Source organism: Nicotiana tomentosiformis, chromosome 3 (genome assembly GCF_000390325.3).
Source record: "Nicotiana tomentosiformis chromosome 3, ASM39032v3, whole genome shotgun sequence".
Classification (NCBI taxonomy): domain Eukaryota; kingdom Viridiplantae; phylum Streptophyta; class Magnoliopsida; order Solanales; family Solanaceae; genus Nicotiana; species Nicotiana tomentosiformis.
The window spans coordinates 112,081,208-112,094,438 of NC_090814.1; the positions used below are offsets into that span (position 1 = coordinate 112,081,208).

The 13,231-nt window shown below is 35.6% G+C and overlaps 2 protein-coding genes across 5 annotated transcripts; both read right to left on the bottom strand.

Annotated features, from left to right (window-relative positions):
* Nucleotides 1–2,225: 2,225 nt before the first annotated feature.
* Nucleotides 2,226–5,992, bottom strand: LOC104104491 (serine/threonine-protein kinase AFC2-like). 4 transcript variants are annotated; one of them, XM_009612595.4, is made up of 11 exons: nt 5,797–5,992; nt 4,807–4,996; nt 4,239–4,419; nt 4,090–4,138; nt 3,883–3,997; nt 3,569–3,660; nt 3,285–3,441; nt 3,135–3,199; nt 2,956–3,053; nt 2,760–2,862; nt 2,226–2,678 (listed from the first exon to the last, which is right to left on the bottom strand). In XM_009612595.4, exons 1-11 carry the CDS (start codon nt 5,902–5,904, stop codon nt 2,532–2,534), a joined length of 1,305 nt encoding a protein of 434 aa, XP_009610890.1. In that variant the 5' UTR covers nt 5,905–5,992; the 3' UTR covers nt 2,226–2,531. The 4 variants fall into 4 exon arrangements, with proteins under 4 accessions (XP_009610890.1, XP_009610891.1, XP_070053556.1 ...); XM_009612596.4 differs by lacking the exon at nt 4,807–4,996 and having other exon boundaries at nt 5,797–5,981; XM_070197455.1 differs by lacking the exons at nt 3,883–3,997; nt 4,090–4,138 and having other exon boundaries at nt 5,797–5,979.
* A 2,310-nt stretch (nt 5,993–8,302) lies between these two features.
* Nucleotides 8,303–9,417, bottom strand: LOC117278791 (uncharacterized mitochondrial protein AtMg00810-like). The gene is made up of 2 exons (XM_070199000.1): nt 9,378–9,417; nt 8,303–9,291 (listed from the first exon to the last, which is right to left on the bottom strand). The coding sequence occupies exons 1-2, from the start codon at nt 9,415–9,417 to the stop codon at nt 8,303–8,305; spliced, it is 1,029 nt and encodes a 342-aa protein (XP_070055101.1).
* Between the last annotated feature and the right edge of the window lie 3,814 nt (nt 9,418–13,231).

The following is a 13,231-nucleotide window of genomic DNA, read 5'->3' on the forward strand; positions in this document are numbered from 1 at the left end:
GTAGATTGCTCCTCCACTGGTGTAACATGAGGTGTCAGCTAACCACACTTACTAAATACAAGGAATTTCAGTTATTTTGTACTTAAATGTGAAAAAAATGGGAAAAATAATGTACTCAACCAATGAAAAGCGAGCAAATACTTTGGTATGGAAAATTGAAAAAGAGCAAGCTTAAACTCTCAAATTCTGAAACTGAAATTAAACCCCAGGCTACCACATAAATTTTGGTTTTTGGATTGGAACTCGATGTGGTACCCATTTTTCATCATTTTAAAATGGTCGCATTAACTCTTGGAAAAATTATTATTGGTATGGCAGAAACATTTTTCTCAAAATTATTTTTGGAGGAATGACTTATTTTTCAAAATTATTCCTAAAACGTCTTTATTGATATTTGGTTGTGGGGTAGAAAATATTTATTAGAAATTGATAATTATGTTAAAGAAATAGATAGTGTTTTGATGAACAATTTTTAGTATTACATGTTGATAATAATATTTAAGTGTAAGTTGGAGTAACAATATGAAGTCAAGATATTGTGATTGTCGTGAACAAAATTGAAAAGTAAAGAATGTCATTTTTCTTCATTTGGTAAAATATATTTTTAAAGAAAATATTATCTATGTATAAAATTAAAAATATTTGGTCAACACCAAATAGAGAGCATTTCTTCATCTTATAGGATAGTGCGCCAAAGTGAAAGGAAAAAAGACAAAAGAAAGAAAAGTTACTCTATCTAATTAGGACCTTTGCTTTTGGAGCTAATAGTAGAGGACCATAATGCGAAAAAAAGGTTACTGCGTGATGGGGCCATAAGTTAGGTGCGGATAAGTTTTTATATTATATTTATACTTGTATTTATATTAAACTAATAAATATATATCATTGTTTGGGGATAAACTTTTCTTCTTTTTTTTTTGTATTTATTTTTTAAAAAGTTCATTATTAACGAATAATTATTTTTTATCCATTTTGCCACTATTAATTGAGACTCTAATTTCATTGATTTAATCAGCCATTCTAACATCTGCAATTTATCATTGTTACATAAACCAAACAAGAGAAATGAAGTAAATATAAAGATATTAATTTCAAGATAAACCAAGGAAAATATCAAGAACTTTTCGTCCCTTTTCTTTCCTCTTTTCTCACAGGTTTTGAGTTGTTCTTTGTCTAACATATGGGATACAGCTGGTGAGGAACGGTTTCGGACTATCACTACTGCTTCAACAACATTATTCGTAACATTGAACAGCATGCCTCAGACAATGTCAACAAAATACTTGCAGATGAATACAGGATTAAGTTTTTTGAAACTAATGCAAAGACAAATCTGAACGCGCAACTTGTTTTCTTCTCAATAGACCGCTCAACCAGAAGCAGGAGCTGTAGGTAGTCAAGCTGCCCAGAGATCAGCTTGCTGTGGTTCGTAAAGATGGTTGGATATTACAACTGCGGTTGCACTTGCTGGGCTCTAAACCACCAAGAAAAGCAAACCAAAAGCTAAAGTTGAAGGCAATATCGTTGGGGATTGTAATATTGAAATTTAACGTGTGAAAGATTGGTTGACTATTATTTGACAAGGCAAATTTGCTCCTAACATCTTTCCAGTTTCCTTCTGTTTGACTTCATTAGCTCAAGGACTTAAGTGTTCGCAAATACAACTTTTATGATTGATAAAAGAAAAGAGTGTTGAAGTGAAATGATACGCAGCTTATTGGAACTGTAAGATACAAATACATTACTCCATACAAAGGGATAAAAAGTCAGATTATGTCCAAATATAAAACTATTGCACATAATTATGATCAATTTCGATTTGTGTAGATGTTAAATCACAATTACAGTCGAATTCCGCTTTCCTTTTGTTTGTTTCTAGTCGCTAGCGATCACATCTTTTTTTTCCACGTAAAATTCTGCGTGCAGCTTTAACAAGTCTGCTTTTTGTTATCAAAGAAAAAATATACGCCACCTTTAATGACAACAGACAGCAGTAATACCTTATCGAACTTCTGTGCTATTTCAAGTAAATATAGTCCATGGAGTCCCATAATTTTTTGAAAATAAAGCAACATAAAATTTCACTTTGGATGTTGCTCAAGCACTGGCCCAACTTTCCGCTACATCTTTCTTACATGTGCATAAATCGAAGTGCAAGCAAGCTCTTTCATCGTGAAGTTTCTAGTGAACAGTAGGCTCAGTTGAAAGAGCAAACAGATATTGCATGGATGAAAACAAAATTCTATTTAACTTTCAGCAAGCGGTGATCTAACAGTTCCAATTAGAAGCAATGCTCAAATATAATTACATCTTGTTAGTTAATCAAGGGTTAGATATTATATACACACGCATGACTTCCACCATCACCATAACTAGTATACAAACCCCGCAAGAACCCACTAAATTTGGAGCTATTTACATTGCGAGTTTGCGTAGACAGCGTTGAGCCAACAGAGCTTGCTCTACTTGAAGCCCCACATACAGAAATAGCATTCAAGTTTGGAGGTACCATCATGCAAAGGGAAAATTTTCTACCTCCTAAGATGGTCACGGGTGAAGAATGGATGCCGCAAGGCTTCACGAGCAGTCAATCTTTCTGAAGGATCATACCTAAGAAGTCCTTGCAATAGATTAATAAGATCTCCAGCAGAATGATCCACATGCTGCATGATAATGTTCTGTGACACCAAACACAATACCCATAAACAACAGCGCAAATTTCATTCAACCAATAAATTAGAAAGGAATTAGCATTGTACCTGAAGGCGGGCCAACTTCAACACAGCTTTGATACTGTCACGAGATGTTGCTCCTTCGGGCCAGTCTAAATGTCCTCTTCTAACATACTTTTCAGCTTGCCGGCTGATTACAGCAGAATAAAATTTAGTGTAATGAAAGAGGAGACTTCTCTTCTGGAATCTGAAAGTGTTGCATGAGACCAAATCTACAACTTACTCCACTCTTTTCAGCATGTGCTGAGGCAGGGGGCCCAACACTTTCTCCATCATAGCAAGATGTTCTAAATTCTCATGTGTTTGAAACAATGCTTCTCCCTGAATGAAGTTGCACAATTCATTAACTGCAACCAATAAAATTAAAGGCACCATAGTCCAGCCAGATTAAACATAACATACCGAACATAGTTCCACTAGGATACACCCAACACTCCATATATCACATGGGTACGACCATCCAAGCCCTGAAAAAGAGATGGTGAATTAATTCACAACTTCAAAGAGCAGGACAAAAGAAAAATAAACATAGATGTCTTAACAACTCGTTACCTAGAATAACTTCGGGTGCACGGTAATGACGAGTTGAAACTATATAAGTCTGATTCTGACGGTCGTAAGTTGTGCTACCAAAATCAATTACCTTTATAGCACTTGATTTTGGAATTCTTTTATAGTAAGAACCATCTTTTGGCGACCTTGAAGAAACCTGTAGGAAATAATTGACTAGCATCAGCCTATGCAATAGCATCAAGAACAAAATACACAGCCAGGGTGCAGATAGCACATATTAAAAGAGCACAGAAAGGTAACACTGAATCAAAAAAGGTTTATACCTTGTAGTCAGGAACCTTAACATATTCTGAGGAGTTGAGAAGAATGTTCTCAGGCTTCAAGTCAGTATGGATCAGGCGCAAATCATGCATAACTACAAGAGAGAAGCAGAATCATAATTAATTACAATGCAAAACAGTTGGGGAAAGAATTGGAATGTATGCATGATGGTATTATCAGTCCCGAGTACTAATAAATCCTATGTATGCTCCGATCACGAGGGCACAAAGTTACATTCAGCTCAAAGCCTATATATTGAATCTACTTATATGTATGATTGAGGAAAAGAAATGTGTACAAAGCATTTTTTACACACATGCTATACATTCCAACAGTTGTCTTCCAATCTCACGGACAAGATCAATGGGAAATGAGCGGTAATTGTTTTTCCGAAGGAAATCGTATAAGCTTGGTCCAAGCTTCTCAAAGACCTGTTAAACCATTTAAGTTCATCCAAAATCTTAATCCCCATAAGATTCGTTAGGTGGGGAAATTAATCCGTCCAAATCAATCATATACTTACAATACAGATATGATTACGATAGTCAAACCAGTTCCGTATTTGTACACAACTGCAAGGAACAAACCAGTTCAACCACTTGACAAATAACAAAAGCGCATGAATGTGTACATAGATTAGGATAAAAGTAGATTAAACAGGCAATTACTTACCGATTGCCCCCTTTGTCATGTTTACCAAGCTGTTGAAGCATTTCAACCTCAATCATTGCAGCATCACGATACTTCTTCATGGCCCGAACAATTTTAATAGCCACCATTTCTTTCCTCTCACGATCCCAGCATTCTAAGACCTGACCGAAAGTACCTTCACCCATCTTACTGTGGATTTTATCTGCATTTTAGGAAAATCAAAGGACTATTAAGGGGATATAAAGATGGCAAGGGGAAAATCCTCAGCTTATATGTTACTAACTACAAAATGTCTTTTCTTGTTTTGGCAAACCATTTTAATTTTTTGTAACAAAATAAATCCCCAAGAAAAAAAACGACTACAACTCTATCAAGGAACAAATATGAACCAAAATAAATGCTTCTACTAAAAAATATGATAAAAATCTACTGTTCTACTAGTAAAACTAAATTTTAGGAAAAGGTGAGTCAAATCATTAAATATAATGGAGGTGAGTAAATCATTGCACATATAACATAAAAAATAGGTCACTATAATCATGGCACCAAACAATAAATAGAACTCTTTGGTGATGGTAAAGATGATTACAGCGTGATGTTAAATTTTCTCCCAGCTCAAACACAAAATGGCCATCTTTGTCATCTTCTCTCCAAGGGGGAGAACCATTTTGAGTCACTCCCTTAATAAAGGGTGTGGAAGTAAGTTCTGTGAGTTGCCTTGAAGGTGCGTAGCTTGTCACATTCCCAACCTCTTGTCCACAAAACAATCCTAGCTGAGCCTACACACAGGCATTCCATTCATGGTTTCTTAATATAAAACTAACTATCTTAATACCTCTTTATACCTTGAAAGCTGAAGTAGAAATCTCAAAGTAACATAAAATAGCATGTAAAGAATATAGAACAAAACTTCACTCAACAATCAGCAATAACCAAATACTAATGAGTTGATAGTCCCGGCAGAATCTACAAAGCAGAACAGAAGCCTTTGAAAACCGAGAGATTAAGTCTTATAATCAAGTCCAACCCAACATAAGCCAAGAGGAAAATACTCTCCTTAAATTAATTAATACAGCATAAGCTATAGGAACAATCAACACCAAACCCTTTACGACAAGGAAATCAAATTGATGTAAGAGGCTTTATTTTTAAAAAATCTTCTATTGATATGAAAACATCATTACATGAAACATTTGGTACAACAAAGACCATTCGGACTAAATTAAAATATCGAATAGGATCTCAGAATCTCAAAAATAGATAATTCATGCGAGATCTGACTAAAAACGCTTAATTAAAAAAAAAAGAAATATTTGGCAACATATAGACAGCTTTACCCTCACAGCTTGCAGAAATAAAAATCAAGCCCTGAAATACAATAAACCCAGCTAACAAAAACCACGTGAAGGTAAGAACACAACAGATCTAATCAAGATACAACATACAACGCATGAAGAATGAGTCTTTACCATACCTGATGCGAAAAACAACCTAATCTCGATCAGATCTAGCAAAAAACAAAAGCGAAAAACCAAAGGTAGAATAAACAGATCGAAGGATTTGAAGGTAGATCTAATACCTTAGGCGGCTCAACAGGAAGAACATCCCAGCCCAGACGCGCCCTCTTTCTTGGCCGCCGGTCCAGATGATGAGTCAACGGAAACTCGGTAACGCGTTCCATCTCCATCGCTGAAAGCTTACAAAATCTAGAGAGAGAAAAAGTCTTCAGAGAGATAAAACAATTGCGCAGAAAGTTGTTGATGCGAAACCACAAACCCTAGGCTATCCACCTAATATTGACCTAACAACTTGTGAAGTGTCGGTTAATATCAAATCTTAGCCGTCTACGTGTACCGCATCATGGCCCTTGCTTTTTTTTGTTCCTCATTTCATATCGACCTTATCCCATTCCTAGTTAATATCTGGTTGTATTCTGATTTTTTAGCTGGATTAGGTGTGGTTGGTCCTAACCATGGTTAAAGATTTTGAACCCATCTTGGGCTTCTCTTTGCTTCTTGGGCTAGTGAACGTAGCAAATCGTGATTGTGGGCTTGATGCATTATGATAAGGGACTTTTTCGTATATATACGAGATTTTAAATTTATTTACTCGGTTTTGTCTAAATTTTTATATTTACGGAAAGTAACTAAAAATTTTTACAAAATATATATAAATTTGGTCAAAATCTACAATATATCTACGACTTAAATACAAATTTTTTGTAAAGAATCCGGTCAAAACTACAATCTACATACAATTTATATATAATTATGTTAGTTGTATATATTTTGTATGTCGTTTCTACACCCGACATCCAAAATATATACAATGTGTTTATGTTTTCTTTTTCAAGTTTCAATTTGTAATTCCAACCAAAACCACCTTGAATCTTCACCAAATTCTCTCAAGTTGAGATATAAACTCCAAAGGATATTTTCAATCATTTGCAACTAGGGGTGTACATAGGTCGGGTTGGTTTAGATTTTCTAATTACCAACCCAAACCAATTGTTTTGGATTATTAAATTTAAAAACCAAAGCAATAAAGTCGAATTTTTTAGTCTCGGTTTTTCTCGGATATTTGGGTTTTTTTTTCATAAAGTCTTCATAGCACAAAACATAGAATTTTTGCTCTAAATATTTCTTTAATCCTAGTAAGATAGAACTATATAAGGTGTTTTTAAGGTATTTTTCAATACAATAACATAAATATGAGATGAGTTATGGCATTGTACTAAAATATTCAACAATAAAGATAATAAAATCGCACAAAATAAATATTATTAATAAGTCATAATGAAAACAAACATAATTTAAAATTACTAATAAGTTGCTAAAATAAGTACGACTAATAAGTACTATTATTTACATGACTAAACACTATAAAAGAAAAATAAGTTATGCATTTTATCTAAACCATGGATAAGCTAAAAAATAGATATCCAACACTATTTTCATTCGTAGTATAATTGAATTGAATGTCTTTTATTAGCATTAGTATTGATTTGATTTTGATTTAGGATTTATTTGAGTTACTAGCATTTATGGACTATAAAATTTATTGGAGCATCCAAAAATTATAAGTCCAAACTTGAAATAATACGTTAAAAGATAAAACTATGAAAAACTTAAGAAATATTTATAAACTACACTACAATAAATATTTTTATGTATTAAATATATTTAAAACTTCTATACATATAATGTCGGGTTTGTTTGGTTTTGGTTTGACTTTTTTTAGTTAAAACCAAATCAAACCAAATATGATCGGGGTTTTTTTTTCCAACACCAAACCATAGTCGGGTTTTTTTCTCGGTTTGACTCGGATTATCGGGTTGGTGCGATTTGTCGATTTTATTTGTACACCCCTACTTGCAACAATTCCCAATCCAAACAATAACAATTTTGTAAAATTCGATTTTCATATTCAAAGTTTCGAAACTTTTTAATGGCTAATAATGGATTAACATAGTTTCCAATTCAATCTATTCGCTTTTAATTAATATTATTTTGTTTATTGATTCCAAAAATCTAAAAAAAATCAACGATCTTCCCTCATTCAAAAGCGATCATCCGTGTTCATTGTTTAACATAGAAAAAAAAAGAAGAGAGAGAAAACATAATGGAGTTGCTTGATGATCAAATCTCTCTATTCTCGTAAAGGTATATATGGCTGAAGTTGAGGAGAAAGAGGCCAGACATTTTTCTATTAATTTATAATTTTAGTTTTGGGGTGGAAGAGTGAGAGAATGTATTAGAGTCTAATACATTATTTTTTGTATAAAATTGGTAATTTGTATATGGACTTGTAATTAAGTTAAAATCTCAATAGTAAGGGTAAATAAATAGTATAAATAAGTGTTAGACTCCATTATTGGAGACGATTGAGAGAAATTGAAACTGAAAAGAGAAAAGCCCTAAGTCGAGCAATAGAGAGAGAAGAAAGATATTTTCTTTTATTTCATGTTATGTGTAATTGTTCCAGAGGAATCTATGTATATCAGTATTACATTTGTGGCTTTTGTTACAAAATTGGGCCGGTTGTCCAATAATGGGCCCATGTGTTATGTAAGTAAAATGACTACTCTATTGGGCTCTTGTCTGAGACTTTAGACAGCCCAACACCCCCCCTCCCCCCCAAGCTGGAGGGGGAAGCCACTCCAAGCTTGCCAAGCAGGTGATGGTGAATATGCCCTGCAAGAGACTTGGTTCAAATGTAGCATGCTGGTCAGCAATAGAAATGTAGTGAAGTGAGATCAAGCCAGACTGTAAGCAATCATGAATAAAGTGGCAGTCAATGTCAATATGCTTAGTCCACTCGTGAAAAACAGGATTTTTGGCAATATGAAGTGCAGCCTGGCTGAACACCTGAACAAGAGAGTGAAAAATCAGACCAAGATCAGTAAATAATCGAACCAGCCGGGAGATTTCAGCCACAATTTTGCTCAGAGCTCTGTATTCAGCTTCAGCAGAGGAAAGAGAAATTGTAGGCTGCTTCTTGCATTTGCAAGAAATAGGACAACCACCAAAGCTAATAAAGAAACCAGTGATAGAATTGCGAGACTGAGTACAGGCAGCCCAATCAGAGTCAGAATATGCTACAAGAGAAGTGTCAGGAGACTTTGAAAGGAGAATGTCTTGCCCAGGTGCATTCATCAAGTACCTGAGAACATGCATGGCAACCAGCATGTGGGGAACCTGAGGAGCCTGAAGGAATTGGCTCAAATGTTGGACAGAAAATGCAATATCAGGTCTGGTATGCTGTAAAATATTGAGTTTCCCCACAAGTCTTCTATAAAGACTAGGATCAGTAAGTGGTTGGCCCATGTCACAAGTTAACTTGACAGATGACTCAAGGGGAGTCACTAATGGAGTGAAATGCATGCAGTTGAATTCATCCAAGAGATCAGAAGCAAATTTCTGCTGACTATTCTTGGTAACCTCCAAGCCCAAAAAATAATAGACAGATCCCAGATCTTTGATCTTGAACTGAGAATCCAAGAAGGATTTCAGACTGTCAAGCTCAGCTACATCATCCTCAGCAAGCAGTATATCATCAACATAGACAGCCAAGACTGTTAAGTAGGAATTAGAAAACACGGTGAAGAGGGAATAGTCATTTTTACTTGAAATGTAGCCTCTAGATAGCAGAGCTTCAAACAGTTTGGAAAACTACTGCCTGAAAGCCTGTTTGAGGCCATAAAGTGACTTGTTGAGCTTGCAAACCAAGGGAGAAGAATTAGAATCCACAGAAGTAAAAAGCTGAAGACCAGGTGGAAGTTTCATATACACTTCTTCATGAAGGTCACCATGAAGAAAGACATTATTTACATCAAGTTGATATACAGTCCAGTCCTTCTTAGTAGCAAGAGAAAGAAGACACTTGATGGTAGTGAACTTAACAACAGGAGAGAAGGTCTTACTATAATCATTGCCTTCCTTCTAAGTGTCACCTCTAATAACCAATCTGGCTTTGTACCTCTCAATAGAGCCATCAGATTTCTGTTTAATCTTGTAAACCCATTTTCAGGGAATAGGCTTCTTGTGAAGAGGAAGAGTAACAATCTCCCAAGTATGGTTGACCTCTAGAGCTTGAAATTCCTATAGCATGGCCTCTTGCCAAGCAGGATGAGAGACAGCCTGCTGATAAAACTGAGGTTCATGTAGTTGTAGCTCAGCACGAGACACCTTAGGTGTCCCAGACACAGGATTGGAGAGGGCAGAGGAGCAAACATAGCCTTTAAGATAGGGAGGAGTATGGCAGACCCTGCTAGACATCCTAAGCAGAGGAGAAACTGGTAAGGAAGTGGCAGAAGGAGAATCAGAGGTAAGAGGGAGAGATGTAGAAGGAGAATGAGGAGGAAGAGGAGAGATAGCAGAAGATTCAGGTGAAGAAGATGAAGCAGTAGAGGAAAATGAAGGGGGAGAAGTGGAGGCACAATCCACAAAAGGAACATGAGGAACATGATGTACTGGAGAAGAAGGTGAAGAGTAAGGAAAAACATGTTCATGAAATACCACATCTCTGGAAAAAAAACATAATGATTGGTGAGACTAAGGAGTTTGTAACCCTTTTTACCATAGGGATACCCCATAAAGACACATTTAATAGCCCTAGATTGGAATTTATCCCTACTAGGTTTGGGAGTAGTAGCATAACACCGACAACCAAAAGATTTGAGATGGTCATAGGAAGGAGAGACACCAATCAACCTTTGAAAAGGAGACATGTTCCCTAAGACAGAAGAAGGCATCTTATTTATTATATAAGTGGCAGTCAAGACACATTCACCCTAATATTTGACAGGAAAGTGAGATTGAAAAAGTAAGGCTCTAGAAGTCTCTAATAAATATTTATGTTTTCTTTCAACCACCACATTTTGTTGTGAGGTATGTGGAATAGTGGTTTGGTGAAGAATCCCATTTTCAAAGAAAAATGTATGTGCTTCAGAACTACTGCCTAATTCAAAGGCATTATCAGCCCTGAAAGTTTGAAGAGAGGAATGGAAATGAATCTGAACCATTTTGGTGAAAGCTTTGATAATTGATAAGGCATTACTCTTACAAGACAAGAGATGGGTCCAGGTAACTCTAGAAAAATCATCCACAATGCTAAGAAAGTATCTAAACCCATTGTATGTCCTGGTGTGGTAAGGGCCCCATAGATCTAAATGGAGAAGTTGGAAAGGAGAAGTGGACTTGATATGACTTTCAGGAAAGGGAAATCTCTGTTTCCTAGCTATAGGGCAAACAAGACAGGAAAATGACTGTTTAGAAGAAACTATGTTAGATAGAAATGGAATAGACTTCATCTTATGAAAAGGCATATGACCCAATCTTTGGTGCCAAAACAATTCACTCTTATTAACACTAGTGGAAGAATTACAAGAGGGACTGGGGGAAGGGGAAACATAATTAGAAAGAAGAACATTACGAGCAGTACCAAAAGAAATAGTAAAAACAGAAGGTGAATACTCAGGCATGTCAGGAAGTAGAAAGTACAGCCCATAAGAAGCTCTACCAATTTTCAATGGCCTCTTCAGAGAAGGGCCCTGTAGAAAACAAGAGTTATTGCTGAATAATGCTAAACATTGCAATTGAGAAAGAAGTTGGTATACAAAAATAAGATTGAATTGAAAAGAAGGAACTAAAAGTACATTGTGTAAAATAATATCTCTCCTAAGATATAAGGAACCAGTAGATATTACTTTGACTTTATAACCATTTGGTAAAGTTATTAAGTAAGGTTTAGGTAAGGGTTGTAAATAGTTTAAGAATTGTTTATTGGAAGTCATATGATTGGTGGCACATGAATCTAGTATCCAAGGTATTTTTTCTAACTGAGCAGACAAAGAATGTACTATAGAATTAACTACAGGGAATTGATTAATAGGAAAATGACACACACCTGCAAAGTTGGCATAACCAATATTTTCATCAGAAGGTGAAGAATGAATCCCAGGAGAGATGTGAGCCTGCTGAAACATAGTCATGAGGTGTTGATACTGTTCTTTGCTTAAATCATAAGTTGTGGAGTCACTAGACTTGATGCTATGACCAATATCAGCAACAACTTCTTCTACTTGAACACAAGAGGCAAATCTCTTATTTTTGGTGAATTTGAAATCAGCAGAAAAGCCATGGAGTCTATTGCATTTATCTACCGTGTGACCATGCTTTTTGCAGTACTTGCAAGACACAGATAGTGAGTTCCTTTTTGGATCAAAGTTAATTCTTTGGTTATAAGATCTGGTATTGTGTTGGGAATTCATTTGATTGACATGTGCTGAATTAGCTGTAGTGGCAGAGAAAGATGCTGAATCACCAAAAAATCTGGCTGGAGGTTGATTCTCCTTTTGACTTTCATCATGTTAGAGCAGAGAATAAGTCTTGCTAATGGATGAGAGTAGAGACACGAGCATGATACTACTCTTTACAGTGGAATAGGACTCATTCAACCCACTTAAGAATTGAAAAAAGTGTTGGTCTTCTATGAATTTGGGTAGAGCCCCACAGGAACAAATAGGACTAACATATGCAGAGTTTAAATCATCCCAAAGAGCCCTCATTTTAGTGAAGTAAGTGGCAATATCAGAAGACCCTTGCGAGGTAGAACTGATTTTTCTTTAGATTTGAATGTATTTGGATCCATTAGATTGTCCAAACCTTTCATTTATATCACTCTATACTTCCCTAGCAGTGTTGAGACATATGCCACTAATTGTTATCTCCCTAGTCAATGAATTGGTAATCCAAGCCTTTACCATATCATTACATTGCTCCTAGTAAGGATAATAGAGAGAATCGGGTGGAGGTTGAGGAACTTTGCTAGTAACTAAGCCTAGTTTGTTTTTAGCAAAAAGTGAGGTGAGCATACTACTTCGCCAGTGTACAAAACCAGTCCCATTGAAAGGGATAACAACTAACTGACTACCAGGACTATCAGATGGGTGAACATAGAAAGGGTGAGCTGAGTCCAAAGTATACTCAACAAAGCCATCAGTGGCGGAGGAAGGACTTTCCATATTCAGACAAAGTAATAATAATTTTGTATGATAACAAGTTTCAAATAAGCGAGATAATACAAATATCACTATATCACAGTCGAAATCGAGCAGACAAAAAACCTAATCGTACATTAATTTTCACATGCAAATGAAAGTCAAAATTTTTACCCTTCTTCTTCGCACACCTGAAGAAGTTAAGGTCTTCCAAATGCAGAAACAAAAGAAGAACTCGAAGAAATCCGGAAAACTTGAAGAAATTCCAAAATTGCTCAGATCAAAAAATCTCAGTACTAGACCAAAACCATTGAACCAAAACAGATGGGTACCATCGGACTAAAGCTCTCATCAAGACGGATTGATTGCTAGGCTCTGATACCATGTTAGACTCCATTATTGGAGTCGATTGAGAGAAATTAAAACTGAAAATAGAAAAGCCCTAAGTCGAGCAACAAGAGAGAGAAGAAAGATATTTTCTTTTATTTAATATTATGTCTAATTGTTCCAGAAG

Bases quoted from the DNA above. Each gene is read 5' to 3' on its own strand.
- LOC117278791 (XM_070199000.1), bottom strand. From the start codon at position 9,417: ATGGCCTCAAACAGGCTTTCAGGCAGTAGTTTTCCAAACT. The intron at 9,292-9,377 runs GTTTGAAGCTCT...CCTACTTAACAG, and splicing joins AGGCAGTAGTTTTCCAAACT to TCTTGGCTGTCTATGTTGAT.
- LOC104104491 (XM_009612595.4), bottom strand. From the start codon at position 5,904: ATGGAGATGGAACGCGTTACCGAGTTTCCGTTGACTCATCATCTGGAC. The intron at 3,661-3,882 runs GTGTGTAAAAAA...TCTCTCTTGTAG, and splicing joins ACTGTTGGAATGTATAGCAT to TTATGCATGATTTGCGCCTG. The intron at 3,442-3,568 runs GTATAAACCTTT...TATTTCCTACAG, and splicing joins TTAAGGTTCCTGACTACAAG to GTTTCTTCAAGGTCGCCAAA.